The sequence below is a fragment of the Syngnathus leptorhynchus genome, chromosome 5 (genome assembly GCF_054491065.1).
Source record: "Syngnathus leptorhynchus isolate UIUO chromosome 5, UIUO_Slep, whole genome shotgun sequence".
Classification (NCBI taxonomy): domain Eukaryota; kingdom Metazoa; phylum Chordata; class Actinopteri; order Syngnathiformes; family Syngnathidae; genus Syngnathus; species Syngnathus leptorhynchus.
Window position 1 is genome coordinate 14,445,992 of NC_141199.1, and position 27,901 is coordinate 14,473,892.

Sequence of the window (27,901 nt, forward strand, 5' to 3'; positions counted from 1 at the left end):
GATGAATCCGTTGAATCATACAAATGCTGTCATTACAACTGCATTGGTTTAGATGACTGATAGACTGCTATGAGGTTTTAATCATCTTTTTTTTTTTTTTTAATGATACATTTTGTACTCGTGAGAGAAGAGTTAAAATATTTATTTGGGGAATTTTCCAGAAGGGATATACAATAGTACAGCGAAATAAGTCATAAAACCAAGAAATATGTGTCTCTAAAAGCATTAACACTGCAGTAGTAAGAAGAAATGTTGTGTGCCATTTTTACAGCACACTAACATTATCCATCCATCCATCCATCTCTATACTTGTCCTTTTTTTTTTTTTTTTTTTTTTGCCGCATATAAGCTAAAGTTTATCGCATCTGGGATCTCGTCAGACAATGACAACCTATATCATTCAGACCCATGGCTTCAATGAACTAAATTGAACTTGATAATTATTCCAACTAATTGGAAAACATGTGCTTAAAATTGTGGCAAGTGGGCACATTCGACTCAAATAGTGTAAGTGCTTAAACAAGTGCTACTAGATCATATTTTACAGTTAAAAGGAAAAAAAAATGTCCACTTCGAATGAGGAAGAAAGGAAATATATTAAGAATTGAAAATTTCACAATAACCTATGGGGAAAAAACACATTATCCACCAACTTGTTGATATAGCCTAAATAGAGTGCACACATTTTTTTTTTAAATACATAGTTCATAAAGATTCCACTGTGGGTGTGTTTGGCCTGAGCTACTACGACTCAAACTAATCAATTTGTGCACGCTAAAATAGATGCCGTAAATACTCTTCTGTATGTTATAGTGTGGCAAAGCACAATGGCACAATTTTATATAAACAACCTTTGTGTCGTATCAAAACCGTGTTATTCAATGCTACTCAATACATTTCGTGAATTAAGAGTCAAAGGTGTATCAGTGGACTTCCTGTCTGGACAAGAACCAAACCTTCATGGGCTCCTTCTTGCCCTTCATGGTGACGGGACCTCGGTACGCCAGGTGGAACTGAGGGTCGGCGTTCTCGGCGGACTGCAAGCACCTACAACGACAGCAGAGGCTTGTGCTTATACCCGTGCCTTCAAAATAATTGATAGAAAAGTAGTGCTTTGCCGCCACTCTCTCTTACGAGTAAAATTAGCAAGGCCCGATTGTCATACGACTAAAAGATTACCCTGAGCAGTTATCGTATGATGTGTTAAGAGGGATTTTTCAATACAGAATAAAAAATACCTTTACTCACCTGTAAGTATATTCTGAAACATTGATTTTTCCCTTTTCACCGGTGGTTTCCGTGCGGCTGGTGAGGTTGACCGTGTTACCAAAGAGGCAGTACCGGGGCATTCTCTGGCCAATCACACCGGTCACCACCTCTCCCGTATGAATCCCGATGGTAATCTACAAAACAAAACAAAAATACAACAATGTTTCCATAACAGCTCCAGGAGAGGCACTTGTAAGCAATCTACAGACTATTTCCTTGTCAAGCAATTGGCACTGTGGTGGTCTTCAGAGCGTGAAGGCACTTTTGTGTGTGAGCTGAATGACAATCTATTTTTAACTCAGGGAGCCTGAGATGATTTGAGTGTGTTTTTGCTGTGAAACTACACTCCTCTTCAGTGTGTGGCCAAAATAAACAAAGCTTTCGTTCAAGCAGTTCTTCCGCAGTTAACGTGAACACAGAACGTCCCCGCTTGCCGTTTAGAAACAAACACAAATCAATACAAATATGGTAAATGAATCTATTTGTATTGTGTAAAGAATAGCTGAAACACTTTTTCCTTTTGTGATCGTAAAATTTGACCCTCGTGCTTCAGTGCAGTTTGAATTACGTTTATGGTTCAAAATAAATCTTGGACAACTTACTAATGAGTGAAAACACACATTCTACTCACACTGTGGCTTTTCACATACTGTTTTATGTTCACCATGAATACAAGTAATCCAAAATGGCTGCCACATCCCATTCATTTGGGCTTTGAGATTGCAAATAATTCTGCCAAGTCACATGACGTCTTGCGACTAAAGCCAGAGAAGCCGGTGAGGTGTGATGTTGGCAATTCTCACCCAGGGGCACTTTGACATCAATTATCCACCTGACCAAAATCCCACCTGCACAGGTTCATCGTCCACTTTGACTTGTCCGGCGATCTCCAACATGTCGAGCGCGAGGTGGCAGATGGACTTGGCGTGGTGCGTGCACGGCTCAGGCAAGCCGCTCACCGTCATGTACTTGTCACCCACTGTCTCCACCTGAATAGAAAAAGGTGCTTTATTTGAATAGTGTGATCCCACTGAAGGACAATTTTTATGTCTTTAAATACGCAAATCAGCCCAAAATAAACCCGCTGATAAACACATCAGCTTTGAAACAATGCGATAGGAGTGAGCGAGCTCAAGCGGCGGGACCACCGAGCCATTCAGCTCGTAGAGTAAATATTACTTCTTTTGGTGACCCGGTGCCTGAAGCCAATCGAGGCTTAGTTGCGAGTGGCTGGGGTCTGTTTGACTCCTTCAAGTGCATTCTTGTCTGAAAGCCTGCAGTGTAAATCTGCCACGAGAGGCCCGTAAAGCACTGCGCTCACTCTCGAAAGCTGCTCTGTGTTGTTTAGAAATACGTACTACTGTTCCACTGGCGAAAAAACTCAAGCCCAACACTATAAATAGTCGTTTGCCAGCACGCAATCCGGGTTATTACGTCACGTTTGTGAACGAGGGGGTCATTGGTGCATACAAAGATAATAAGAGCAAAGACATTCGGGCCATACTGAGTCGACAAAAGTATCATTTTAGGAGAATCGTTTTCAATTTCATCTGCGTAAAATTGGACTATTTCAAGAAAAAAGAAATCTGAAATGATCAAATCTTGAATATGAAGTTGGATTTTTTTTTTTTCTGACAAAAGTCTTTTTTTTTTTATAAGAAACAAGTCAATAAGAAATACAAAACCATATTTCTACAAGCGTATTCCCAACCTTGTAGACGTAAGGGTTCTTCCGCGAGTCGGTCAAGATGTCGAATCGGGTGTAAACGTCGTTGAGCAGGTTGACGATCTTGATGGCTCCCTCGGCGGAGGCGTGCTTGCTGCAGAAGGCGTTGAAGCCCACGATGCCGCTGAAAAGAATGGTCACGTTGTCGTAGCGCTTGGCCGGGACGGGTCGCTTGTGTCTCAGCTCGTTGGCGACGGACGGCGGGAGGACGGAGTACAGCAACCTGAAAAACAAACCGAGAAGGTGGTTCCTTCAAAGCTTACAGAAAAAAAAAAAATCTATACAGCGGAGCCTCTAAAGTCCGTCCAATCTGTCATTTTAACGTGGATGGATTTCAAAGGGAATTAATTATCCAACCTGTCCGTTTTCTTCTTCTCATCTTCCAGGGCCCGAAGTGTGTGCTGCAGCCGGTCGGTGAGTATCTCCAGCTCCTGGGTCAGCTTGTACTCCTCGCGAAACTGCTCTCCCAGCAGCACGAGATCTCGCGTGGCGTCGTGCAACGGGATGTCGCTCAGGTACAGGCCACGTCGTGTCAGGTCGTCCAAGTTCATCACACTTTTTTGAAGCAAGGGCACAGAATGCGGAGATGGTTGCTAGCTTGGTGTTTCATCCGGTTGTATTTGTGTCAGTGGGGAATTCAATTAGGCTTCATAAGCGGATCCAGTCAGGTCCCAATCAACTGCTCATTAATAAATGTTCATTTGCTGAACTAGGAACCGGTTTTTAGCTATGGCGTAATTTAAAATAAAATATCTGCTCAAGGCTCAAAATAAGGTCGTTTTCCAGAGGATGTTTTTGTTCTCTGCTATAAAAATGTCTTCGATCTATGAGGACGAGGTCTCTTGAACTCCGCTCTCCTTTTTCCAATATTTCTAATAAAAAATGCTTCGACACGGGGCCGGCGAGGCTAATGGAGGCGACAACATGAACAGTCATTTTTAGGTTTCATCGCTCGTACGTGGTCGTGTGTTTGCACACGTTTGGATTGTTTGGAAAAAATCAAATAAATCAATGACAGACAGAGGAAAGCAAGATTGAGGGGTGAACATCGAGGTACGGTGTCAATTTACCTGGGAGAGCAAAGAAAGAGGATGTTCTCGGCTTCGGGCAAATAAATCATCTGTCCTTTTAACCGCAGACAGCTGATCTCCACCCCAGTCAGCTCGTCCTCGTTCTCCACCGTCTCCACATTTAGCAGACCCTCCTGCCAGGGTTACACCACCTTTATGAATATTTCATTGAATGTTCCTCCAAGCCGAAATATGGGGCCGCAATTCCACCTTGCATTTTATTTTTAAATTCAAAAATCTTTTCAATGCACAGGAAAGATCGAGATCGATTTTTTTTATTTGTCCCTCTTAAGATGGACCTCAAGTGTATAATGATTCATAATTTTGGACATTCCAAGAATTCTACAGACTTCATCTTCCTGGCTTGCCGCCATTTTATTTCTACTCTGAGTTAACAGTCTGTGTGGAAAGGTTTTGACCTTTATTTGTAATTGAATGATTCGAGTCATTTGATTAACCTGGTATTGTTATTGCAACAATAAAAGATCTTCCGCATAACTCTTACCTTGCTTCGCAGGACGAAAACCGTGTTGATGTGGGACAGAATGCCATGGTAGCTGAAGTCAATGTGTGGGCGGACCAGGGAGAAAACTGACGGGAGGATGCAGGCGCCAGGTTGGAGCTAAAAGGCAACGGGAAATTAAAATATGCATAATTCAGACACTCCAGATTAGAAATGACCAAGCGTATAGATTCCAGGTCAGCTCCATAACAGCCCGCTCATGACAAATTATCGTGGCTTAACGGCGAGCAGACCTGAGGCAGCACTCTGTAAATGGCGTTGCCGCACTGCGTGAGCATCAGATCTTTGTCGAACATCAGGTGGAAAGGGAAGGCCTTGCAAAAGGTGTACGGGCTGATGCGCGTCTCCTGCGTGCCGTTCTCATCGAAGCCGTCCAGGTCTTCGTAGAAGGCCTCTTCCTCAGAGTCCTTTTCCTCAATCAAGAACTTGATGTGGTCGCACTCTTCGCTTTTGGGTTGGATCATCTGAAAGTTTAAAGAGTTTCAAAAGAAAAATCTTGGCGGGCCAAATGTAATTACAACTGCAGGCCAAATTCAGCCCTTGGGCCAGAGTTTGACACACCTGACTAAAAACAACAATATGAGTCCGATAATCTCGAGTCTATTATAACAGAATTAGGAGTGTGGACGATGACATTAATCAGTGTTGGCATAAGGCACGCTGACGTCAGGCTGCCGTCTCTGTGCCCTGTTTCCACAGCAACCGTGGCTAATATTTCCCCAGATTGGGTCTCACATTAGGAGCGTCTGCCGTTTTGTTTTGTTTTTCTCTCTCCTTTCTGTGCTTTCATTACACACATGCACACAATACTGAAAAATATGTGATCCTCGTCTGTCTAAAACCATTTGGGGGCAGCAATTGAGGAGCACGGTGGCAAAAAAATTTCCCATCATGATTGTTGGCTTATTAGCATATATATGGGTAAAAAAAATGATGGATGAAAATCGTTCTATTAAATGAAATCATCTTGAAAATACTCAGAGGCAGACTGTTTCTTCGATTGTAAAAATATTCTCCTTGTCACAGGTATTTTCGCAAAACTATCTTGTCCTCATACTCCCTCCTCTGCACTTGTCAATTAGACGGGGATGCAGCAAAAGGAAAATTTGTGCAAGGCAGACCTTCATCTCTATCTCCGTGCCATGAATCTGCTGCGCGACCGTTTTAATGATGCCAATCACGATGTCCTGCAGGCCTTCTCGCTCCGAGTAGTAGTGGAGGATTAGGTTGTTGCCCTTCTCCGCATCGGTGCAACGGAACGAGGGAGCCCTCATGCCGGGATAGATGGTGCCCAGGTGGTCGTGGAGAGCGTCCAAATTCTGAGGATAAAAAAACAAAATCATATTCAAGTCATTTAGCAATTATTAGTTATTATTCCGCTTGTCCGCATGCTCGTTTAGGTCAATCCCACTTCTGCTGGGATAGCTAAAAAAACATTCTTGCAACCAAAAAGTGACAAAAACAAAGTAACAATGTTTCTTTTCCGCCTCAAACAGCAATCAAATGTCTACTTGTAAATTGTGCTCTCTTACAATTCAGAAAACCTTTACCTGAAGGAATTCACGAACATTTGATCCCAGCACCCGCAAGATGGTGTCATATCCTGACTCCTGGCAAAACTCAAAGAACATCTTCCCGAACATCTGCAGGATGTCTCCTGCATCGATCTCTGGAATGCAAAAAAAAAGAAAAAAAGAAAAGGTTGAGACCTAAGGAGAGCGGTCGCCTGCGATATAGTCGGATTTTGTCTGATTAATTTGATTCACATCAAAGTGAGAACTTACTGAGAACTTTGCTGGCCGCGGCAACAAGATCGTACGTTTTGGTGTCATCGTAAATGATTCGAACGAGGAACTGGCCCTCGATGTCCAGTTGAGCTTCCCTCCTGAGGATGAAATCCACATGTATTCGTTCGTTGTATAAACAGAAGGAGAAAAAAAACAGAGGTTCTAATTAGCTCTGTTTATAGGCTGAGAAAATGAACATCACATATTGTCCAGTTAGTAGGTAAAAAAAAAAAAAACATACCATAAAAAGATTTTTGGGAAAAAAATCTGGATTAATTTATCAATTGCTGATCCAAGTTGAAAAACGAGAGAAGAAGGAAGGTGATAAGTTGTACTTGAGATATCGGTGAGACGTCTCCACCGAAGAGAATAACAACTTTGGAAACATTTACACAAGACAGCTGCTGCTCTTAACTTTTGATTCTACTTTTTTTTTCTGTTAGGGTCACGACAGGGTCAGGGCGCAATGGAGAGAGCGTACTAAAAAAAAAAAAAATGTCATGTTGACATTATACAGCGACAGAAAAGGAGGCGCTCAAGAGCGACACATTGAAATGCCACTTGTAGCACATTCTTAGCAGCAACCCTCGGGGTTTTCCCACAGCTTTTTCTTTTAAAGTAACTTGACCCAAAATAAAACATTTTGAGGATTTTCAGAGTTGATGTCCTGTACGTTCAACAAATTGAGATAGTTACCAGGTGTCTTCATGGAAAAAAGTTCAACTGAAAATACACTTACATTTTTTGTTTGAAAAATATCTTTTTTAATTCAATGCCTGTATGTAATGTAATCATTTTTTATTCAGGGTTAATTTACATCCTCATGTCAAAAACAATTTCACCAAACTAACAGATTATTTATATAATACTGTTGTTCATTTTTAACAAATATCTGACACTATTAGAAACCAGCTAGGATACCGTATAGATAAATATAGATAGATAAATAAAATGTCATTTTTCCTGGTGTCATCCTATGCTTTGATCTTGTTATCCATAAAAAGTAAAGTGAATCTGCACCGCCAGCTTCAAGCCAAACATTTTGATATGCCAACACGAGCGAATAATAAGCATAGCACTCATAAAATACAGCATAACAGTACACACTCACTTGATGTCTTCCCACACTTCCGGTCCGTAATTCCTCAAAACGAGAAGCTCCAAGGCGTGATTCACAAAGCCATACTGTAAGTACATGACAAGCAATGACAGGAGATTCAACCGTTTTCTTAACGCATAAAAACGCAGCGACGCACGCTTTTTTTGGACACCCGCAACGAGGACATAGTTAAAGGAGAACCATCGGATTGTATTCACCTGTTAATGTGCCGAGTAATATCCTAACAACCGGGCGCTACGTAACAACGCCGTCTTTCCGGGCTTAAAAACATGAAACGCATAAAATACGTACCATACTGCCAGCTGATCTTTCTTTCGTTCCTTTTTTTTTATTTTATGCAAAAAGCCTCGCTTCGGACAGAAACGTCATCGTTCGGTTACAGATGCTGATAGTCGTCGCTGTGTCCAAACCTCCTCGCTCCATCAGTTTGTGATTGGCAACACGCTCATCCAATGGCTCGTCAGAACGTCTCTTACGTAATGTGGCAGTAGGCCAATGAGAACGCAGCTTTGATTAGACTGATGATGCTATGAACGCCAGCACAGTTTGAACTGTGCTATTTTTCAACATATACACAGGATACATTGGTTATATAAAATCTACACACATTTATTCATATTTTGTAAAATAACAACAACAAAAAAAGGAATATAGCCTGCACAACTCAATCAAAATGCTTTCAGAAATACCTTTAATAACTCTGATAATTTGGCTGAGTTCAGAATGAAGCGTTCATATTTAAATTAGCCAGACTGCAACAATTTAAAGTGCTTCTGATAAACCCCAAATAAAATTCTGTTATTCAAGTAAGCGGTGTTTATGGTGCAAAAATAACCGCTTCAGACACGCAGGTTCATTTGATCTTATATTTATTGCACTCTTGTTTGCACTACAGTAACAATTAAAGCACATCCTTATGAGTGATCGAAGGACATTCGTTGTATTTTTGTTTTGTATGCTTTTTGTGCTATGAAACAATGTAATAAATAGAGTATAAACATGTGTACAGTGAAAACAGTAAAAATACTTTACTAGGAAACTGCAGTACTGGAATGTATTATGAATGTATTTCAAATATATACTATGATGGAAGAATTTGTGGCTTGCATTCATATTGGAAGAAACAAAAGTGATCCACGTTATTAACAACAAAATGTGCTATCCTGCTTTCATAAGGCACCTAAGTCTGCTCTGTGAAACTTGAGTTTAGATAGTGTAAACCTGTAAAAAAATCTTTCTTTGCAGATTTGCAGTTTAGTGTTCTTTTTAACTTTTCCCGCCCAGTTCAAGGTGCATGCAGGAAGACAGAAAATTACAAAAGGGGGAAAATGTCACTTAAATATTCACTGGAAAAATATCGATAGAATTTATTTCTCATCCTAACAAAATATTTGATCATTCTAACAAACTGGATCAACCCAAAAAGCATTTTGTATCTGTTATCAAACGATGTCACTAATCCTATTTGGCAGCATTCATTTGTATATTGAAATATTTAAGTAATAATAATAATAATAATAATAATTATTATTATTATTATAATAATAAAAGTCCCTTGAATTTGGGTTTGAATCATTTTTAACATTTTTCGAACTGATTCATCTTGCAGTGGGTGTTTGTACAGATGGATAAAAGGACCATCTAGCAATATCAAGCTACTTATTGCGTTTTTGGGGTTGTGTGAAATTGCTACTATGACCTTTACACAACATTGCTTGTAATGTGGAACCTCTTAAGTCAAAATGCCAAAAATTGGTACAATTTAGACTACACACACACACAGAAAAACACTCTATTCCTTGAAAGTTAACCAAAACTTAAAGTTGCAAATATCACGTGTGATGGAACACTCCATGAGTTTTAGTTTTATGTGTCAATGGTTAACTTTGATGTTCATTAAAACATTGCCTGCGTAATACAGTAAATAACAATTTTATAGTGTCAACAGTGTGAACTTGGAATGAGTTGACTTGACATTATTCACCATGGGAAAATTTGTTTTTCAATGACAACAACTTGGAAGTAAACCAGTGTCACGGTCACGGCGCAGATGATGTCAAACATTGAGAATTCCACAGTGTATAATATTTTCAATTGACTCTGTGAAGTTGGGGGTGAATTGATGGTTGGGGTAGATTTATAACTCTCAAATGGGAACTGTGATGTACGTACTTGGGAGACCATCAATCATTTGTGGGAATTAGCCATCAGCTGTATTTTGAAATGACCGCAAGCGAGACAAACACTTAGCGACATCAATATCTGGACAACTCTAATATAGAAGCACTGAGGTGGAGTTTCAGGAGCTTCTCTGCAGCAGCTGGACTTTATTTCCGAGTCACTTGTGAAGTTTTGAAGGAAGCCTCTAAAAAGTAACAAACACCAGGAATGTCCTCTGGGAAGTTGGCCGGAAGCTCCTGCCTGCTCCTGGGAATGAAAACAAACTCTGGACGCTCCTTCAGCAATCTAGGATGAAGTGTACACAAATAAAACGTGAATCAATGTGGCAACTGACTGGACATTCGAGGAAACACAGCGTTCCTCTAAACTTTCAGTTTCCTGCCTAGTACATGTGTTCTTTCCGTTTGGTAAAGGATGAAATTGGACATTGTCATAAAAACCTGTCACCTGTGCGTCGTCGGACTGATGTTGATTTTGCGAGGTTGGCTGCACGACTCAAACTTGTTGGCCAGGGTGACGTTATTTCCGAAAAGACAATAACGTGGCATTTTTACTCCGACTACACCGGCCAGCACTGATCCGGTGTGCAGCCCGATACGCATCTGAAAAACAAAGACATAAATCTGACAACTCAATTTTTCATCCCACTTTTGAACTATAACCTTGTTTAAAATTGAAAATGATCCACTTCGGGATTTGACGAAATTATATTCAGGCTCTATAAAATGACGACATATGGAATCTGGTTCGTTACCTGTATTGGTTCTCCAGTTGGAGTCTTGACTTCATCAGAAAGCTCCATCATCTTTAAGGCCATCAATGCAATCTGGGCCGCATGGTTGTCACTCTCCCTATGTAGGCCACCAGCTACACAATAAGCATCCCCAATGGTCTCCACCTGGATATAGCACAGTAAGATAGCATTAGTAGTCTTCTGGCACGTCCATCTATGACTTGGGTTGAACCCCATTCTCAACAAAAAAACATCTACGCCTATCTTCTGTATCCTCGTCATTAACTGCTCTTGTGTCTTTCCTGAATATTCAGTCATTTCCTTGATGCAAGACGTTCGACATTTTCTTAATAAAAGAAAAAAAAAGTAATATTTTGAAAATAATTTAATATATTATTTTTTTATTCATTTTTTATTTTATTTTACTTTTTTATAATATTTTTTTTTAATATTCCCATTAAATGTACCTGAAATGTGGCAACACCTTAACACCTCAGTCTTTTATTCATCTGCATCTCTGTGTAAATGTCATGAATAAATTGATAATATGCAATAGTGTCATTAATACAAAAGAAATGATCAACAAAATGACAAGTGCAGTGAAGTGGAAGGCAGTCTGTCTGAGTACCAAAAGCCGGCAGCCATAAAATTTCAATTCTACTTCATCCTTTGCCGTCTTAAAGTCGTCGTCTTCTTTCATGTAACTAGAGAGCTCTCGACAACTATGTGACACAGACAAAGTGGAACTATTTTTAGACATGCACGTGGAATGGAACAGAGTCCTGAAGGAGCTTCCTCGCATCTTTACGATGTATTTGTCAAACATGCGGCTATATCTTCTGTTAAGGCTTCGCTGACATGTTGTTTATAACAACCAGCTTTTGGCCAGGCCTCGCCGATGCCCGAAACACACACACAGCGTCAGTCTTCAGGTATTCAGGTAAATCTGAACTGAAGTTTACTTACCTTGTAAACATCAAGCTCCCCACAATGGTGGTCGAACCTAGTGTACAGCTCATTGAGCATGGTGATCACTTGCATCGGCGTGCACAGCGAGCAAACGGCCGTGAAGCCCACCAAGTCGGAAAACAGCAAGGTGACCCGCTCAAAATTCTTGGCTTGGACCGTCTGGCCTTGCCACAATTGCTGAGCTACGGTACCAGGGAAGATGGAGAAAAGAAGGTCCACCGTCTTTTTCTTCTCTTCCTCAAGCGCCTGGTGGGCCTGCTCCAATGCCGCTTTGGCTTTGCCGAGACGTTTCTTCAAACCGTCCTGCGCTTTGGCTTGCTCTCCGACCAGAACCACGTCACGTAATGCGTTGTGAATGGGGATGTCGGACAGGTAGAGGCCGCGACCCGTTAGCTCCTCAAGCTTATCCACACACGGCGAGCCCAGGAACAAGATCACGTTGGACTCGGAAACGTAGATCATTTGGCCCTTGAGGTCCATGAGCTGAAAAGACAAATCTTTAAATTCTCCATTGTGTATAATCATCTATTCTTTTTTGAAAAAAAAAAAAAGTTTCAGTATGGATTGGTAGTGTACAGTTGAGTTTACTTTGAGAAAGACTGATTTTTCATTCCAATGTCCTTTGGACAACATCACTCACAAATCAATAAACTATCTCAGGACACACTGTATGACTAAGAACACAAAGTATTGGCAACTCTACAGCGTGCAACTGCGTCAGCCATGCCAGAGTAGATTATTTATTTATATTGCAACGGAATGCTATTTCTAAACATGAAAAATGCCATCCAACCAAAGTCCGCTTTGGCTTTGACTTGAACTTCTTGTATTGTATCATCACCGTTTCTTTAAAGAAAATGGCAAAATTAAACAGTGTGAAATGGACTAAGATTACTTTTCATTGTATTCATTAATCAGTGATGTTCTTACTATATAACATAAAGAAAGTTGAAGTGGAAACTTTTCAACAAGTGGGAAAGTAAATGCTAGCATCCGCTAAACTGACCTTAGCTACCTGTTGAAAATGTTTAAAATGGTGGCTGGTAGAGAGCTGACACCTTGATCATCTTGGTTCAAAAATGATTTAAAACTCACTAGTACTTGCTTCAAATCAGACATTAAAAGTTGGAACCAAGACTTGTATCCAGTCTGTTTTTAATTTTACTGTCATTCCAAGAATTGTGGAGGTGGCTAGCTAGCAAAACAATATCCTACAGGTTCCTTTGATGGCTAAATTTAAAAGTCTTCAAAAAAGGCAAAAGCCAGACTAGACTGAAAAGGACATCTTCTTCTTGCTTTGAGGTCTTTTCATCAGGGAAATTAAATCCCCCGCGTGGGACAAATAAGACCAAAGACTGTAATAAAAATGCTAAATTTGCCACAATGCTACAAATAGCTGTACTATAATCGGCACATTAGCTCGTGTGTCTTGTCTCTACAATCAATCTTTCCTTAAAAAGTTATGACTTTGTTGTTTTGACTATTTCTAAACTTTCTTCATTGTCTTTCATTCTTGTCCTTTTGGGACATAAAAGTACATACTGAACCGAACTGAAGTTGTAAAATGTTGACAGGAATCAAACGATGGATTAAGGTCAAACTTTGCGTGGGTGCTTTAGTTCGCACACTAGAACAGATTCAACGTAAGATACGATGGAACATGATGGACCTCTCATCGCAGCTCAAAGTCAGGGGTTAGAAAAATGGCGCGTGGGAAAATGGCTATTCTGGCTTATATTCAGTATCTGCTTTATCCGCTTGACTTGTGTCGGACAGATGACATCAAATAATTTTAAAAATCAAACAGGTGCTTGTAGATGATCTTCAACTTAATTTGTTTGTTTTCGACGTAAATACATGGGAAAATGTTACAGCCAAAAATTAGCCGTGACTAAGACTCATACCGTAACTCTCTGGTGGAAAGACGTACAATTGCTGGTCATCACCCGTGACGTAAACAGATTTAGGAGTAAAGGTCAATGGATGCACAAATGTATCAGAGCAGTGATGTTTACACTGTGTTAACTTTAACAAGCCCGAGTATAACCGTTTGGAATGACACGCTTTTATATACCCAATTAGCAAATAAATAAAAATAATGAACAAGTAATTAACCCCCAGTCACCAAGAGGGTTAGAACTGCCTATAGATTCCACAAGATGGCGCCAAATATGACAAAATTATCAAATACTCCCCTCACTCATAGAAACGGAGTCACCAGTTGTCAATTTGATCTTTTTTTCCTTTTGTGCCGCAGGACCAAATTTGATTGCTGCTAGACGGCACCAATGGACAACTTTTCTACCGGACTTTAAAAAAAATAATATAGCCAATTAACAATTGGAGGGGATTCAGTTGTTCTCGTTTTTTCTCCCTAATCTCTGTAAGGGGAGTGTGAATAGTGAAGCATTAATGTATTGACTACTTGGTTCTTGTCATGGCGACCAGTTGCACCCGTCCATAAATAGCGTCAGGCTCACTGAGCCTTTGATGGAGAAAAGGAGGATGACATTTGCTTGTGATCTCGGCTGGTGGTAGGATGTTGATCTCCACCTTGGGCCGAATGGTGCCGTTAATAACCTGGCCTGAAACCAACTGACCGACACAGTTCTGATCCTGGACGTACCTTTACTGTGTTGTCCGCTCCGGAGACCCCTTGCTTGATCCGAAGGACAAACTGGGTGTTGAGCATGGTCAGGATGCCTTGAAAGGTACATTTGATTTGAGGGCACACGATGGAGAAGTGTTCTTGGAAAGTCAAAGCCCGCCTGAGGCTGTCTTTTCTGCTCAGTCTCTTCCTGAGCCCGTGTCCGATTTGAACCAAAGCCAGGTCTTGGTCCAGGATAAGATGGAAGGGGAAGATAGTGGAAAACAGAGAGGTAGGAAGGGTCCCAGCTGAGCTCGCCCGCAGTGGACTGGGGCTCAGGTTTTTATCCCCCTTGACAACCACAGTGTAAAGAAGACTGTGCTGCGGGTTGGATTGAAGGATGCTGTCTTTGGCGCTGGGCGGGTCCATCAGCACATCCACAGTGGTGTGATAGAGCAAACGGGCGGCTGCCTTGATGACCCCAGGGAAGAAGAGCTCGGTAGTGGGCCGAGGATTGAAGAAGTAGACAGTAAGCAGACCCGGATCTTTGTCTATGCACAGCACGGATGCTTGATTTAAACAATCCCCTCCATCAACTCGGGGCGCGCTGTTTTGCTTCAGGAGCACGTTGAAGCTGTTGAGGAAGTCGTGAAGCGCACCCCCCACCACCCGTAAAATGTGACCATCTTCCTCGTAGCACATGTGGAAGAGCTCCTCGCCGAGGGACACTCTCAAGGCTTCAATTGGAATAGCTGCAGGATACAAGCAGGGACTGTGAGAAGTTGTAAATATACCGTACAAAATTGAGTACATCCTTCAATTTTTTTTTGTAAATATATAATCATATCTTTTCATCGGACGACACTTTGCCTCAATATATACAGCTTGTCAAATCATAATCTAAATTGACTATCACCTCAAAATAACAACAAACTGCGCTTGTACTCAGGCGCCCCTAGTGTTCAGACTGAGACACCACAATCAAATAAGCCAGGGCTTGAATTTAAAACAAGATGACAAATCTGTGTTTCTCTAAAACAGTTCATTTATTGTCTCTTTTACTAATTAAACTGCAGACATACTTGACATACATACGTTACAATATTTGTTTTCATTTTGTGAACTTTATTAAATGGCATGGGATATACAAATGACCCGTATCAGGATAGAAGGTTTTCTCCAGATCACACAGTACTATAATATAGTATTACGTTCGTATTTAACTGGAATGGCATAGCTAACATGTACAAACCAAAAAACGGTTTCACAATTGACAGGTAGTGTGCGTTATGATTGTCCAATTTGATGTTACCTGTTTTGGTTGAGTAAGTGTTCATCATCTTCATTAAATGTTCCGGTTCTTCTCTGCAGTCTGTACAACAAACTGCAATGCTGTAAACACAAAGATTAGGTTACAACAAAGGACTACAACCTGCTAAGAACTGTTATACAAATGGATTTCAAGACAATATTATCATAAGAGAGGGGTAACACAAAAATATTGTATGAACAATATAGGATCTTGTTGACAGGAAATAAAACCTGCTTTTTCGAAACAACACATTTTTCTCCTCACCATATACATAATCCAAAAATGTACGGTATAAAATGAACCTATAGCCGTTGCTTTTATAGGTGAAAAAAGCAGGATGTCAAATTTGAGGATGAATTAAAAAACCAGGTTGTTCATAAAAATAGAATTTTAGTTTAAGACATATTAATCAAACAAAAATGTAAGTACTTGTTTGAATAAATGTAATCAATATTTTTTTTTCAATATGGCTGACTGTTTTGTTTGTTTTTTGTCGATGATGAATAATGATTATTATTAATTACATATGGATTTTATGAAACTGAACTGGCTCCTGATGTTCCCCACCCTTAAGTGTCTGAGTAGCTCATTGGAATGACAGCCAATACCTTGGTGGAAGTTCTGCCTAATGTAAAATATTACCTTTCCGATTCCCTTTGTTTCATCATACTTTGGAGGGCAGTGTGCAGCCTCTGGAACTGCAAAGTTAAAGTGAAAGACGTCTTTAATTAGGAGGGGGTGAGGGGCGGATAAAATCCTAAAATGGCAGCCAAATTTTTTGTTCTTAAAAAGAAAAAAAAATCTTCTATTGCGCGCACGCTCCCACTCACCTGGGGACACGCCAGTTTGCGAATGCTCTCTCCGAGGGTATGCAGGTTCACTTTGGCTCTGGTGCTCCTCTGTGCGGGTTCGTGCGCGCTCCTCCTGCCGCGCGCTGCCGAGCTCTCCCCGGCATTTCCACGCTGCTGCTCTTCTTCCTTCTCCTCCTGTCGATGCTGGTCGCTTTTGGAGAAAGGACACTCTCCGGTTATCTTCAGCTCCTTCAGCCTGGCGCAGAACATCTTCACTGGTGCTGTGATGTCCTCACCACACAGGCGCTGAGCTCATTGTGCATGCAGACAGACGCGCCAGAATGCCATCTTCTGGTGCGCGCATTTTATTTTGGTCTTTGCATCCTTTTCATCGCTAAATCTTCAACCAAGACGTGATGCGATGTTCTTCTGTACTCAGCTTCTTTGGACTGATGGTGGAACAGAGCGATAAGCGCCTGGGAGGGGGGCGGGGTGGGGGAGAAGGGGGGGGGGGGTAGCCAGAGAGCTGCAGGCCAATCCATGCTCAAGCACGGCTGATGGAGCTGAGCGACCTATCAGCAAGGAGACGTTATTTCCAGACGACTTCTCACATGCAATACATTTTTTTCCTCTTCACTTTATATGTATTTGGCTGCATAGTAGACGAGTGGGTGGCATGCCCGCCTCACTGTACTAATATCTTGGTTCGAATTCTCAGCTACATGTGTGGAGTTAGTATGTTCTCCCCATACTTGTGTGGGTTGTTTCTGGGCATCTTTCCACATTCCAAAAAACATGCTTCTTACACCCTAAAAATGATTGATTGCTTTCTCAATGATCGTCGGGGTGGCTTTTGAGCAGATTGTGTTACTTTTACCTAAGTAAAACATTTTGACACAGCTTGACTTGAGAAGTTGTTGCTAGTTCATTCTTTTCTCCCTGTGGTATCATTAATCAAATATGAATTTAATATCCATCTATCAGGAATTCTCAAGCTGAAAAATGATGCAAATACTTCGTGACGTGTTCACAATGTATACATTCATCTGGCCAAGTGTCATCACACAAAAGCAAAAAGATATATGCAATGCTTATATTTCATATCTTCTCGCTAGATGTGTATGTACGCCTTTGGTTTCCAGCACACAGCGTGAGCCATATACAGTGCACAGATCCTGTTTACAAAACGCAGCAAAGATAGCAACGGCCCTGTTGCAAATCAAGGTCGACATGGTGAGATTTTACCAGAGATAAACAGCAATAGATTACTGCTTGAGCTGCATGGGGTCAATGCCAAGGAAAACTCCTTCCAAATAGATTGTGATATTCTTATGGGGTGCTTATCAAGACATATTTTAAGTAAATGTTACTCTGTGTCATTTTGAGACTTTGTACGACATGAGGCAAATGTTGTAAAACTAAATATGACTAAATATAGTGGCCTTCACATCAATGAAATATGTTCACTTGAAGAAATAAATGCAATACTCGAAATAGATATGTCATTTTTTTCCCCTCAAGACAATAATTTATGTTGCAATGTCTCAATGCGCACTGCATAGGAGTTTTAAAGTTTTTTAGAGAACAAAGTTGATCTTCTATCCCACTAGCTAATGCTAACACCACATATATCCGTCTGCTTATACATGAAGTATATAATCCTCAGTTTCAGCAAAAGAGAAGCTATTTAAACACAAAAGGTGCAGCAACAGATGAATGACAGAAATCACAGCTATACAGGTTAATACAGTATACATTCAGTTATATTTAATCTTATACTCTGCATGATGAGACGAGCCATGTATCTGTCTTAAACTGCCCCCAAGTGGTCAAAGTGGGTACACTTGATGCAATTTGTGAAAAGCCCTTTTGTTTTTGTTACGTTTTAATACAAACTTGTACTAAATAAACACTTCTGTCTACTTAATGATGGTGTGTTTTATCAGACAATCATAATTCGACCATATAAAATGCATTCTTCCAAATATCTTTTTATTCCTTATAAATGTAAATTAATTGAGAAATTCTTGCTGTGAGCTGCCATTTGTACATGGAGTGCTACTATGCAGTGTCCACTCAATCTGCCAGCTCTTGCATGCAGGGCTTGCCGTGCTGTCGCCCCAGGCAAACAAGCGAAGCACGAAGAAACACATTCACGCTTCTCTGTTTCAATGAAAAGCGTCATTGCATTGGTGTACCACTGCAAATTGACTCATGTCAACGAAAAAAAAAGACAAAATATGTTTTCCCATCTTGCATATGAAGGGCAGAATGGGCAGTGATGCTGGAATAATTAAATATCGTGTGCCTCACTCCATTCAATAGATGCTGACACACTAGTAGAACCACGCATGCGTAGATGTTATGGTTACATTTGATTACGATTATATGACAGCCTGGGAGAAATTCATACATCAGTATCGCTCTTTGACATTATGTAACAAATAAAATGTATGTAATCCCGTTTTGTTCAGGTGTTATTTTTTTGGTAAAACGTGTACCTTATGTCGACGATATTTACATTTATTTTTAGAAGTCTTGTGTTGTTTCACAAAATTACGAGTTACACTGAATGCAACACTAGTGGGCGGGGATATTGTGGGCCAATCAGCTGTCGCGGAAAGATACACGTCAAAAATTGTAAAACAGACATGGCAGCCTCATGTGAATAACTATCTAGATTTTTTATTTCTACCATAAAAAACATCATGGTGGGTATGACAACGATTTAAAAGCACGTATGTATCTGTATTAATGTTAGTCCAGGTTTGTCACGTTGAAAACCGCCAACTGTCGCTAGCTGTCCACGTATGGTAAACTTCCCTACTAGCTGCTCATTTATTTTGTACTATTTCAGATTGAAGATCCAAATAATGTCGAGCCAGGAGAATTTTTCCGTGCGAGAGGACATCTGGAGCTCAAATGTCTCCTGGACAGCACCGATGGTATCATGAAATGTTTTTAAACATAGGGTCATTCGGGTGCATTCTCCTCTGAATTAATACGCGGGTTCCTGTAAAGTTCATTTATTTTCTTTTTTTCAGTGACGCTCATGCATAAATGCATCTCAAGAACATTTGAGAATTTACGCTCTCAGGTGAAGTCAGAATCTTGCATCCTTCGAGTCCAGGATAGCCCAGTTATAATCTGGCCAAACAAGCATGTTCACGTGACTCCGAAAGAAATAACTGCAAACACACCGTGTGAAGAACTTCATAAATGGATACAGTAAGTTATTTCTATTCTTCTTTTACACCTATTTGTTTTTATTTGATTTGACTTACATTTCAGGATCGATGAACAAGAGTTGGTTGGCAAAAGGTCAGCAAAGAAGAAGTGCAAAAAGAGCTCAGCAGCCGTATGTGAACATTTTGTATTTTGTCATTTTTTTCCCCCTGTTACATTAGAAAGGCAACTTTTTATGCCTCACAATTACAAGAAAAAAAAATAAAGATTGCATTTAACCAGAAGTGCGTAAGCCCTAATTAAATAGAGGGAAAAAAATTATACAGAATATACCATACATGTGTATATTTTCATCATATAATCACTTTGCCATTTAGAGAGTGATCAACCTAAACCTAATGATGGAAGTGACAAAGCCAGGTCCCCTCCCGGCACCTGTTCTCTGCAAAACCATCCAGAAGTGCCACTTTCTGTCTACAACTCTTCCAATGGACTGTGTTGTCCACCTATGCTCCACCGACACCATCAAAGAGTAACCGTCACAATTAAAATTATATATATATTAGTTTTTTTGTTTCAGCTGAAGCTGAAACTTTGATTTGAAACTCTTTGTCATCTCATTGTGCAGTGCCTGTGAGCGCTTGCTGGAGGCGCTAATACATCAGCTGGATGAGATGAAGCGAGGGATGCTGCGCCACATGAAGGGAACAAAGCTATTGCTCCCAGAGCCTTTCCACTTTCTGCTTCCAGAACCCAAAGGACTGGTGACAACAATCTATCCTGCTGGGGTGCCTGACAGTCAACTCGAGAACCAGCGTAAGGTACGTACGTAAATGACAGCGGCGCAGTGCCACGAGATCCAGGTTTCATTTTGGAATTTATCATTTTGTGTATGATCGATCACGGCATCTTTTTGTATCAACTTTATTTGCTCTCATATTTGCAGGAGCTGCATGCGCACTTTAAGCTACCAGAGGACAAACCCTATTTTAGAAGAGCCAACGCTTATCACTTCCCTAATGAACCCTACAAAGACGGTTACCTCCGAAACCCTCACCTAGCTCTCACGCATCCCACCTTGGACGATGGAAAGGTAAAGCGATTTGCTCAGATGCGTTCTGGAATGGGACTTTTGAAGATTGATGTGTGTTTCAGGTATACTTGGTACAAGGCCTGTACAGTTACCACCACTACATGCAGGACCGCATGGACGACAACGGCTGGGGCTGCGCTTATCGCTCTCTGCAGACCATCTGCTCCTGGTTTCAGCAGCAAGGCTACGTAGAGCGGACTGTCCCCACTCACAAGGAAATCCAACAGGTAACACGAATGTGACCATTTTTTCTTAGCATCAGCCGAAGCTACAGCGCTAGTTTTTGAGGGTGTGTACACTTGTGCAACTACATCGTTGCAGTCATGTCTACGTAAAGACCGCTTTTTGGGTTATTTTGTTTGTTTCAGTCGCACGGGTTTATTTGGCTAGATGCAATTTCATGATCATTTGCCGCCATTTTGTGACTGTATTGCAATACGACTCGTAACGGGCTTAAATTCGGCACTACTCTAGCTCCAATTAAAATGGTATCAAACCATAATCAACTTCCATTTCTGTACATATTATTTTTTTTAGGCGTTGGTGGATGTTGGTGACAAACAAGGGTCCTTTGTGGGGTCTCGTCAGTGGATTGGATCTTTCGAGGTTCACGCCGTCCTCAACCAACTACTCGGGGTTACATCCAAGATTTTATTTGTGAGGTTTGTCTGCTTTGCTCCCTGTCTGATGGTTTCATGTTTATAGATTTATGGAACGATGAATACTTGTTATTTCAGCCAGGGTTCTGATATGGCTTCCAAAGGCAGAGAGCTGGCTAATCATTTTCTCTCTGAGGGAACTCCTGTGATGATTGGTGAGTTTCAAAGTACTCCTTTATAAGCTCTAATAGTGCATGCTTATTCAAGTAGGTATAGACATAAGATAAAAAAAAAACAAAGATGTGGAATGCACCTCTATGGTAAATATATATTGACATTTTCAATGTCAAAATTCTCTGTCCTTTTACAGGTGGGGGGGTCTTGGCTCACACCATTCTAGGCGTCACTTGGAGCGAGACCACCGGGCAGATCCGCTTCCTCATCCTGGATCCTCATTACACAGGCGCAGAGGACTTGCAGGTCATCACGGAGAAGGTGGATCTCAAAATTACTTGCTGTGGCTCCGCGTCTTCATTACGGACTTTCCGAACTTTTGTTTCGTCTGTCTCGTCTTTCCCCCCAGGGTTGGTGTGGCTGGAAAGGACCAGAGTTTTGGGATCAAACGGCATATTATAATATGTGTCTCCCCCAGAGGCCCAAAGCAATCTAATGTACAGCCATGTCGACTCCACTACCAGTCCTTGTAAATCCTATGACTGCCACCACCAGGCACAAGTCTGTGTTTGAACGATTGTCCAATAAATCTGCATCTCATTTGGTGAACTATGTTAGGCAATGACACCCCACGATGACTGTCTTTTTGGTTTCACCCAGCAGAAGATTCTCGCATGTTCTAGCACCGTGCTAGATGCAAGCAGTGGAGTCTGCGTGGTGCATACGCCGCACACCACGACCACGGCAAGGGGGCTCCAGGAAGAATCTTGCCCTAGGGCACCAAATTGCTCAGGACCACCAGTGCCCATCTACTCCACATTTCAGTTAACCTACGCTTTGTCACTTTTTTTCTGTCAAACGGCCCAAAGTAATGTTTGATGTGGCAATTTAGAGACGAGATGTTGGTCCGTTACCTTTCTTCTCCTTGGGGCACTCCTTTGGAAGGATTCCAGGGGAAGGTTTTTGGGTGGCTTTACGCTAAAATTTTTGAGGAAGATTTACATGTATTGGCTGATATTTTTGTTTAAAAAAAAAAAAAATTTAGACCACGGCCCGTTTCTACGACATTCATATGCCAACTCCAATGTAAAACGATGACGCATGTCGCTCGTGACCTCTAGTGGACAAAACGTTGAATTGCATAGACACGTCATCTCTGTCATGGGCTGACATAAACCTTTAAATCCGCTGGACATCAACACGTAAGGCCTTTGAACGATGTCATATCGAGCTGTCATCAGTATGCGGCTTTGATTAAACTAGTTGTGTCACTTTTTTATCACATTCGTGAGAGCGATGATGCGATGATTAAATCAGAGATCGAGCTCCCTTCGAGGCTGGTTCAGCCTCGCTCGGAGTTTGAAATGTGTATCCAAGAGGCACAAATCTGGCAACCGCGACCCATGACAACCGTTGGCAGGAAGTGACGTCAGCCAGCGTACTTTCGTCGCTCTTCCTAATTTTAAACGCCGCGCTCCAGTGTCGCCCGTACGGACATGTACAATCCAAGTGACTTGGAGGGTGACGTCGACCACTCCTTTTTTGACAGCGATCGCGACGATGACAGAGACCGGGGTAGACGAGGCAGGAGCGAAGACAATGGCGCGGAAGAGAGCGTTCCCAGCGGTTCTTTCGATGCCTTAGAGGACGGGACCAGCGAGTGCAGCACGGAAGACACCCGTGGTGCACCCCTGGGTTCGCGCTCGGCTTCGGAAGTAGCCAGCGAGCGGTCCTCCCGAGCCAGAACACTGCCGAGTTCTTACAACCTCTCGAGCCGCTGTAGCTCGCCGGGAGCCTCGAGGAGGAGTGGCCGAGCACCGTCCGCTGGCGTCCCCAGCAGAGCGTCCAACAGGTTGTCCCGGGCTGAAGGGTCGGACTACACGCAGAGGGGCAGCCCGGCCTCCTCACCTTTCAGGGATAGCTCCGCCAAGGGGAAGCGGCGAGAGAGTGTGACGCCGACCCGAGCCAGCAGCATCCTCCGTCCTGAGGGAACCTTAAATGCAGGTGGAGTGCAACAGCTGACTCGTACATCGGTACAGGGGCGTAGCTAAATATTTTCAGTGGGGTGCACACTGGCCAGGGTGACACAATTCTTCAGCAAAATATATTGAAAAAAGCACTAAATAAATAGCTGTTGAAAATGCACAGCGTAAATGACAAAGCACAGAAATGTAATGAAAGAAAATGATATCTAAGATAACCGAGTGACCTTATTTGACAAGGATGTATAATTATGTTTCAGACACGGACTCCTTTGCCAGTGGAAGTCTCATGGAGGACAACCTCATCCTTCACTGCAGAGGACGGCCATGCAGGAAGAACTTCACCTTCAACAACAACGAGGTGCAACGCATCGACCACGAGAATCAGCGACTCCTGCGGGTGCTCTCCCGCATCTCCTTAGCGCCCGGTGCCATCGTAAACCAGTTCACCCGCAAGAACACCACCACGCTCATCCCCCACAGCTCTGTCAACCGCTTGCGTGAGCAGAAACGCATCGAGAAGGACAACCAAGTGAGTTCAGCTTTGCTCTCCTGAAAGTGATGGCTATTTCTGGATACAATGCTCAAATTAGTCCACTGATGAATTTTAAGATTTCATGGTGGTTGCTCAGCTGAGTTCTTGGAGAAGTGGGTTCATTGAAAGAAGACACTTTGGACAGACTTGGACGGATGGTAACAGCTGGGGGAGGGTGGTGGCGCACCACAGCAGAACTCCACTGTGACATTATCGGAAAATCCAACCACTGCAGTTCTTTTGCCTCTTCCCACACTATATCGTACATATACTTAATACGTTTTGCTCTTTGCTCCATATAGCTGAAAAACTAGTGTCCATTCTTTTTTGTGATAAGCTAACGCTCACTAAATTGCTTGTTGCCAGGCAGAGTTTGTAGGGCTCTATCATAACTGCCCCATTGGCCAATGGTTTTGTTGGCTTATGCTAACCACGGCCATAAAGGGTGAGTGTCGAAAGTTAAGTTAAATGGAGGTAAGCTTTTGGTTGACTTTGGACAGGGTAGCCTCCAATCAAAAAGATCAGCCAGCCGCCATTTTGTGTATTGCGGTTAAATAATTATAAATACATTCTCACTATCTTGAGCTGATTTATGCTTCATCTCAATACTGTGTCTCGATGTTTGTCTTTTTTGAGTATGTCCACTCTTTCACATCTTTGTCACTGTCTATTCCTGGAGTGTAGTAATTGAATATGTGATCACATGTTCATTTCTCCAGTCACTCACAGTGGCTTTGCTTTCTCTGCAGGCCCTCCTGAAGAGGTTGGAGTATGTCAAGCCCACGCCGGCACTCAAACGTGCCAACCTGCTGTCTGACTACCAGCGTCAAGTTCGATTCCAGGCAACTCCATGTGAAGTGTGCGACGCCGCCACCAACATACTTCCATCCAGCGGTATGGAACACACCAAAATGTCCGCCAAATGTTTTATGAAGCTTTTTTATGGTAGCAGCAATAAGCAGGATCGCGTTTAAAGGAGACACACGTTTGGATGTAAAAAAAATACGTTTTGTCCTCATCCACAGTGGCCGCCGGCTTGGCCTCGATACGGGGCAGCGCCTCCCAGATTGGAACGCGAGTCACCTCGGCAAGCTCCAACACAGCCAGGTCTAAAGCCCTCCTCGCGGCCCGCCCACCTTTTTGTTGTTAGTCTTATATGCTGTACAGTGTGCATAAGTAGATTTTTATTTAATGAAATAAAACATTCAAATGACATTTTGATTAGAGATTTAAAATTGGAAAAAAAAAGCTAGGAAGCTAAAAGTAAATTATGCCGTATTAAAAAAATTCATTAAATTACATGTCCTAATTGTAATGGTTGGTGAATTAAATCAAATGTGAAATTCTAAAATAACATTTGAATTTAAAATGTAAATACCATTTTTTCATTTGACAGTTAAGTCATGTTATATTTTCAAAACTCATATTGTCTGAAAAATGTGTGATTAAAATGTGAATTCAATTTTAAAAACATGTAAGTGACACTATTTGTTTGACAGCAGATTAGGGTGTTTTTGTGCCACATGGTGAGAAACCGTAAATCTTTATTATGTCAGTCGTTGGTTACACTTGGCCTTAATTTGGCAATCCCTGGCCACTTAATTAGGTACACCTCCACAATTCAATCACAAGCATTGCATTGTTCAGGTGTACATAATGTTGTGGCTGCGGAATTTTTTTTTTTTTAGTTGCTCCCACACATGTAAAGAGCTGACTTAAGACTAGCAAGCATCCTGAAGGGTATCCATGGCAACGCGTGGCGATGGCCTATGTGTACTTCTTGATCTCGTCATATAGCACCAGCACAAAAGCTCCGCCCATCCCTCTGATCACATTGGACCAAGCGCCCTTGAAGAAGGCTTTGGGACCTTCATCCTTGAGGATCTTCTTCCAGCAATCGATCGTGCCTTTGTACATGATGTCAGCTGCGAGGAGTCATTTGAAAATTGATACAGCAAAATATTCCAGCCATGTTTTTCTTATGGATGAGAATAGACAAGTTTAGTGACAAGCTCACCTCCTCTGCGTCCGGATTGCATCATCATACGACGTCTGACGGTGTCGAAGGGGTACGACACAATGCCAGCCGCGGCCGTCACCGTCTGGGCGATCATCCAGCTGACCACGATGTGTGTGTTCTTGGGATCGGGAAGCATTCCTGTTGGCGTCGGAAGGTATGATGAATGTGAATCTTGGAGATTTACTGAACTACAATTTTTGCCTTGCCTTTAGCTGTGTCAAAGCAACCGAAGTAGGCCGCCCTGTAGATGATGATGCCCTGCACGGACACGTTGAAGCCCAGGTAGATCCCTTTGAGGCCGTCTGCCTTGAAAATCTTCGTGATACAATTCCCCAGGCCGGTGAACTCCCTCTCGGCCGTGCCTTTGCCAATGTCGGCGGCCAGTCGCGTCCTGGCGAAGTCCAGTGGATAGACGAAGCACAGCGAGGTGGCGCCGGCTGCGCCGCCCGATGCCAGGTTGCCGGCAAAGTAGCGCCAGAATTGTGTTTTCTGATCAACGCCACCCAGGAAGATCTTCTTGTACTTGTCTTTGAAGGCGAAGTTGAGGGCCTGGGTGGGAAAGTATCGGATCACGTTGGCCAGGTTGCCCCTCCAGAAGGACAGAAAGCCTTGTTCCTTTGGGATCCGCACCACACAGTCCATGATGCCCTTGTATTGCATCTCAGCTGTGATCTGCTTACTGGCATGCTGGACCTGCACCAAAAAAAAACAATAGTACAAGTCTTAATATTCAAATTGACAAGTAAATTGACAACAAGTCTAGATTGACAACATCACTGACCTCTATTTGTAACCTTCTGTCTACGCAATGCCCGGGTGTCCCAATATTTTTGTCCACGTAGCGTCTTCCCCACTGTCACTCGAGAACGGTCTGAGTATGAAGTTACAGTTCCCGAGTTAAATTTAGCGCTTCACTTTCACTGCTTATGCTTAAGTCGGGTTCTGAATTTAAGTACTAAATTTTGGCTCGCAGATGGCGTAAGGCGGACTTTCAATGGTGACGCATTCATAATGTAACATGGCACCATGAGCGCCAACAATGTTGTGAATTTTTTTTTAAAAGTCACATATTTACACGTATGACGCACAGTTAGACGTGGAGCAAGTTTTACGCACAAATGAAGATTTGACTCTGACAGCGATTCGATTTACCAAACTTGCCTGACTTATTTCGTCAGATGATAATGAGTCACCAACTTTTACGCACACGAACGTTGGTTGATCCGTATCAGGAGCTGTTCTTGCTCCACTCACTATTACGCATGACAAGATTGATTCAGTTCAGCAGTTATCACTTTATTCTTTAACGTTAACGCACGCATTACGCATTATTTCAGGAGATCATGTTTGACGACACGCTCATTGACGCGCATGACATCCATTTACGCACGGGAATAAGTCATTCTCACACTTGCTGTTCCTTTGTACTTACTCGGTACTCCAACTTTTACGCACACATTACGCACCAAAATTTGATTGGTTGTTCCAGACTGACGCACATTTAGACGCACGTCACCAAGTCGAATGCATTTTGCTCTTTTGCTTACCACACAGTGTTGCGCACAATATTTTTTTTCATTACCTGCAGTAAGAGTTTGACTCTTTCGATGGGTGCCACGGCTGTTTTGGAGATGGCGGCGGCCACACCACCGGCCAAGAAGTCTTTCAAGAAACTGGTCACCGCGTCCGACATGGCTGCACGCTTCACACACACGCAGCTCCTCCAGGATACCCAAAGTGGCAGGTCCAAGTGGACCATGCGCCACCCACGCTTGTCCTAATATATGAGGGGAGCTCGTGTATCGCGAGAATTAAGAGCTGATGGATCTGCTCCTCGTCGAACCCGCTCACGAGGCTGAATTAATATCCGAGGTTGAAGTTCACGAGGAACTTTAACGATGTGCGCACACACACATCGAGGGGACGTTTAAAGGACACGAGAGTGTAGAAACGTCACACTCACTTAATACGAGCAATTAATCTTCTACGTGCAAGATTTGCTCGAAAACAGTCAACACTGCATTTTTTATCTTCTTTAAAATGATCCAGTTTTAAATTGACCTTATTTGGTGTGTTTTAATATTTTAGAGTTTCTGTGTGACTTTTTGTGATATATATAAATAACCCATATTCATAAATATACAAATTAAATAATGTAGTAAATTATGAAAATTGAATTTAAAAAAATCCAACCTCACATTCACAAAATAATCCTATATATTATTTACATGGATACGATTAAAC

The 27,901-nt window shown here is 42.1% G+C and overlaps 5 protein-coding genes across 7 annotated transcripts; 2 read left to right on the forward strand and 3 right to left on the reverse strand.

Moving 5' to 3' along the window:
• Positions 1 to 127: 127 nt before the first annotated feature.
• On the reverse strand, positions 128 to 7,969 carry gucy1b1 (guanylate cyclase 1 soluble subunit beta 1). The gene is made up of 13 exons (XM_085911324.1): positions 7,787 to 7,969; positions 7,487 to 7,560; positions 6,373 to 6,473; positions 6,139 to 6,257; positions 5,710 to 5,907; positions 4,822 to 5,052; positions 4,571 to 4,687; positions 4,066 to 4,199; positions 3,353 to 3,550; positions 2,981 to 3,218; positions 2,118 to 2,258; positions 1,249 to 1,403; positions 128 to 1,047 (listed from the first exon to the last, which is right to left on the reverse strand). The coding sequence occupies exons 1-13, from the start codon at positions 7,787 to 7,789 to the stop codon at positions 924 to 926; spliced, it is 1,833 nt and encodes a 610-aa protein (XP_085767450.1). The 5' UTR covers positions 7,790 to 7,969; the 3' UTR covers positions 128 to 923.
• A 387-nt stretch (positions 7,970 to 8,356) lies between these two features.
• gucy1a1 (guanylate cyclase 1 soluble subunit alpha 1) lies at positions 8,357 to 16,496 on the reverse strand. Its single transcript, XM_085911331.1, has 8 exons — positions 16,108 to 16,496; positions 15,920 to 15,975; positions 15,278 to 15,357; positions 14,005 to 14,717; positions 11,376 to 11,861; positions 10,431 to 10,574; positions 10,124 to 10,278; positions 8,357 to 9,961 (listed from the first exon to the last, which is right to left on the reverse strand). The coding sequence occupies exons 1-8, from the start codon at positions 16,336 to 16,338 to the stop codon at positions 9,823 to 9,825; spliced, it is 2,004 nt and encodes a 667-aa protein (XP_085767457.1). The 5' UTR covers positions 16,339 to 16,496; the 3' UTR covers positions 8,357 to 9,822.
• Positions 16,497 to 18,653: 2,157 nt separating this feature from the next.
• On the forward strand, positions 18,654 to 22,123 carry ufsp2 (ufm1-specific peptidase 2). 3 transcript variants are annotated; one of them, XR_015066060.1, is made up of 13 exons: positions 18,654 to 18,779; positions 18,926 to 19,013; positions 19,113 to 19,296; positions 19,360 to 19,426; positions 19,632 to 19,786; positions 19,883 to 20,075; positions 20,201 to 20,347; positions 20,410 to 20,574; positions 20,885 to 21,009; positions 21,085 to 21,161; positions 21,317 to 21,441; positions 21,530 to 21,681; positions 21,784 to 22,123. XR_015066060.1 is itself a non-coding variant. In XM_085912184.1 (12 exons), the coding sequence occupies exons 1-12, from the start codon at positions 18,777 to 18,779 to the stop codon at positions 21,614 to 21,616; spliced, it is 1,416 nt and encodes a 471-aa protein (XP_085768310.1). In that variant the 5' UTR covers positions 18,654 to 18,776; the 3' UTR covers positions 21,617 to 21,734. The 3 variants fall into 3 exon arrangements, 2 of the variants coding, with proteins under 2 accessions (XP_085768310.1, XP_085768311.1); XM_085912184.1 differs by lacking the exon at positions 21,784 to 22,123 and having other exon boundaries at positions 21,530 to 21,734; XM_085912185.1 differs by lacking the exon at positions 21,784 to 22,123 and having other exon boundaries at positions 18,722 to 18,806; positions 21,530 to 21,734.
• A 93-nt stretch (positions 22,124 to 22,216) lies between these two features.
• Positions 22,217 to 25,086, forward strand: cfap97 (cilia and flagella associated protein 97). The gene is made up of 4 exons (XM_085912186.1): positions 22,217 to 23,124; positions 23,363 to 23,634; positions 24,387 to 24,531; positions 24,663 to 25,086. Exons 1-4 carry the CDS (start codon positions 22,617 to 22,619, stop codon positions 24,785 to 24,787), a joined length of 1,050 nt encoding a protein of 349 aa, XP_085768312.1. The 5' UTR covers positions 22,217 to 22,616; the 3' UTR covers positions 24,788 to 25,086.
• slc25a4 (solute carrier family 25 member 4) lies at positions 24,572 to 27,536 on the reverse strand. Its single transcript, XM_085912187.1, has 4 exons — positions 27,240 to 27,536; positions 25,864 to 26,350; positions 25,655 to 25,795; positions 24,572 to 25,562 (listed from the first exon to the last, which is right to left on the reverse strand). Exons 1-4 carry the CDS (start codon positions 27,414 to 27,416, stop codon positions 25,405 to 25,407), a joined length of 963 nt encoding a protein of 320 aa, XP_085768313.1. The 5' UTR covers positions 27,417 to 27,536; the 3' UTR covers positions 24,572 to 25,404.
• Positions 27,537 to 27,901: the final 365 nt, after the last annotated feature.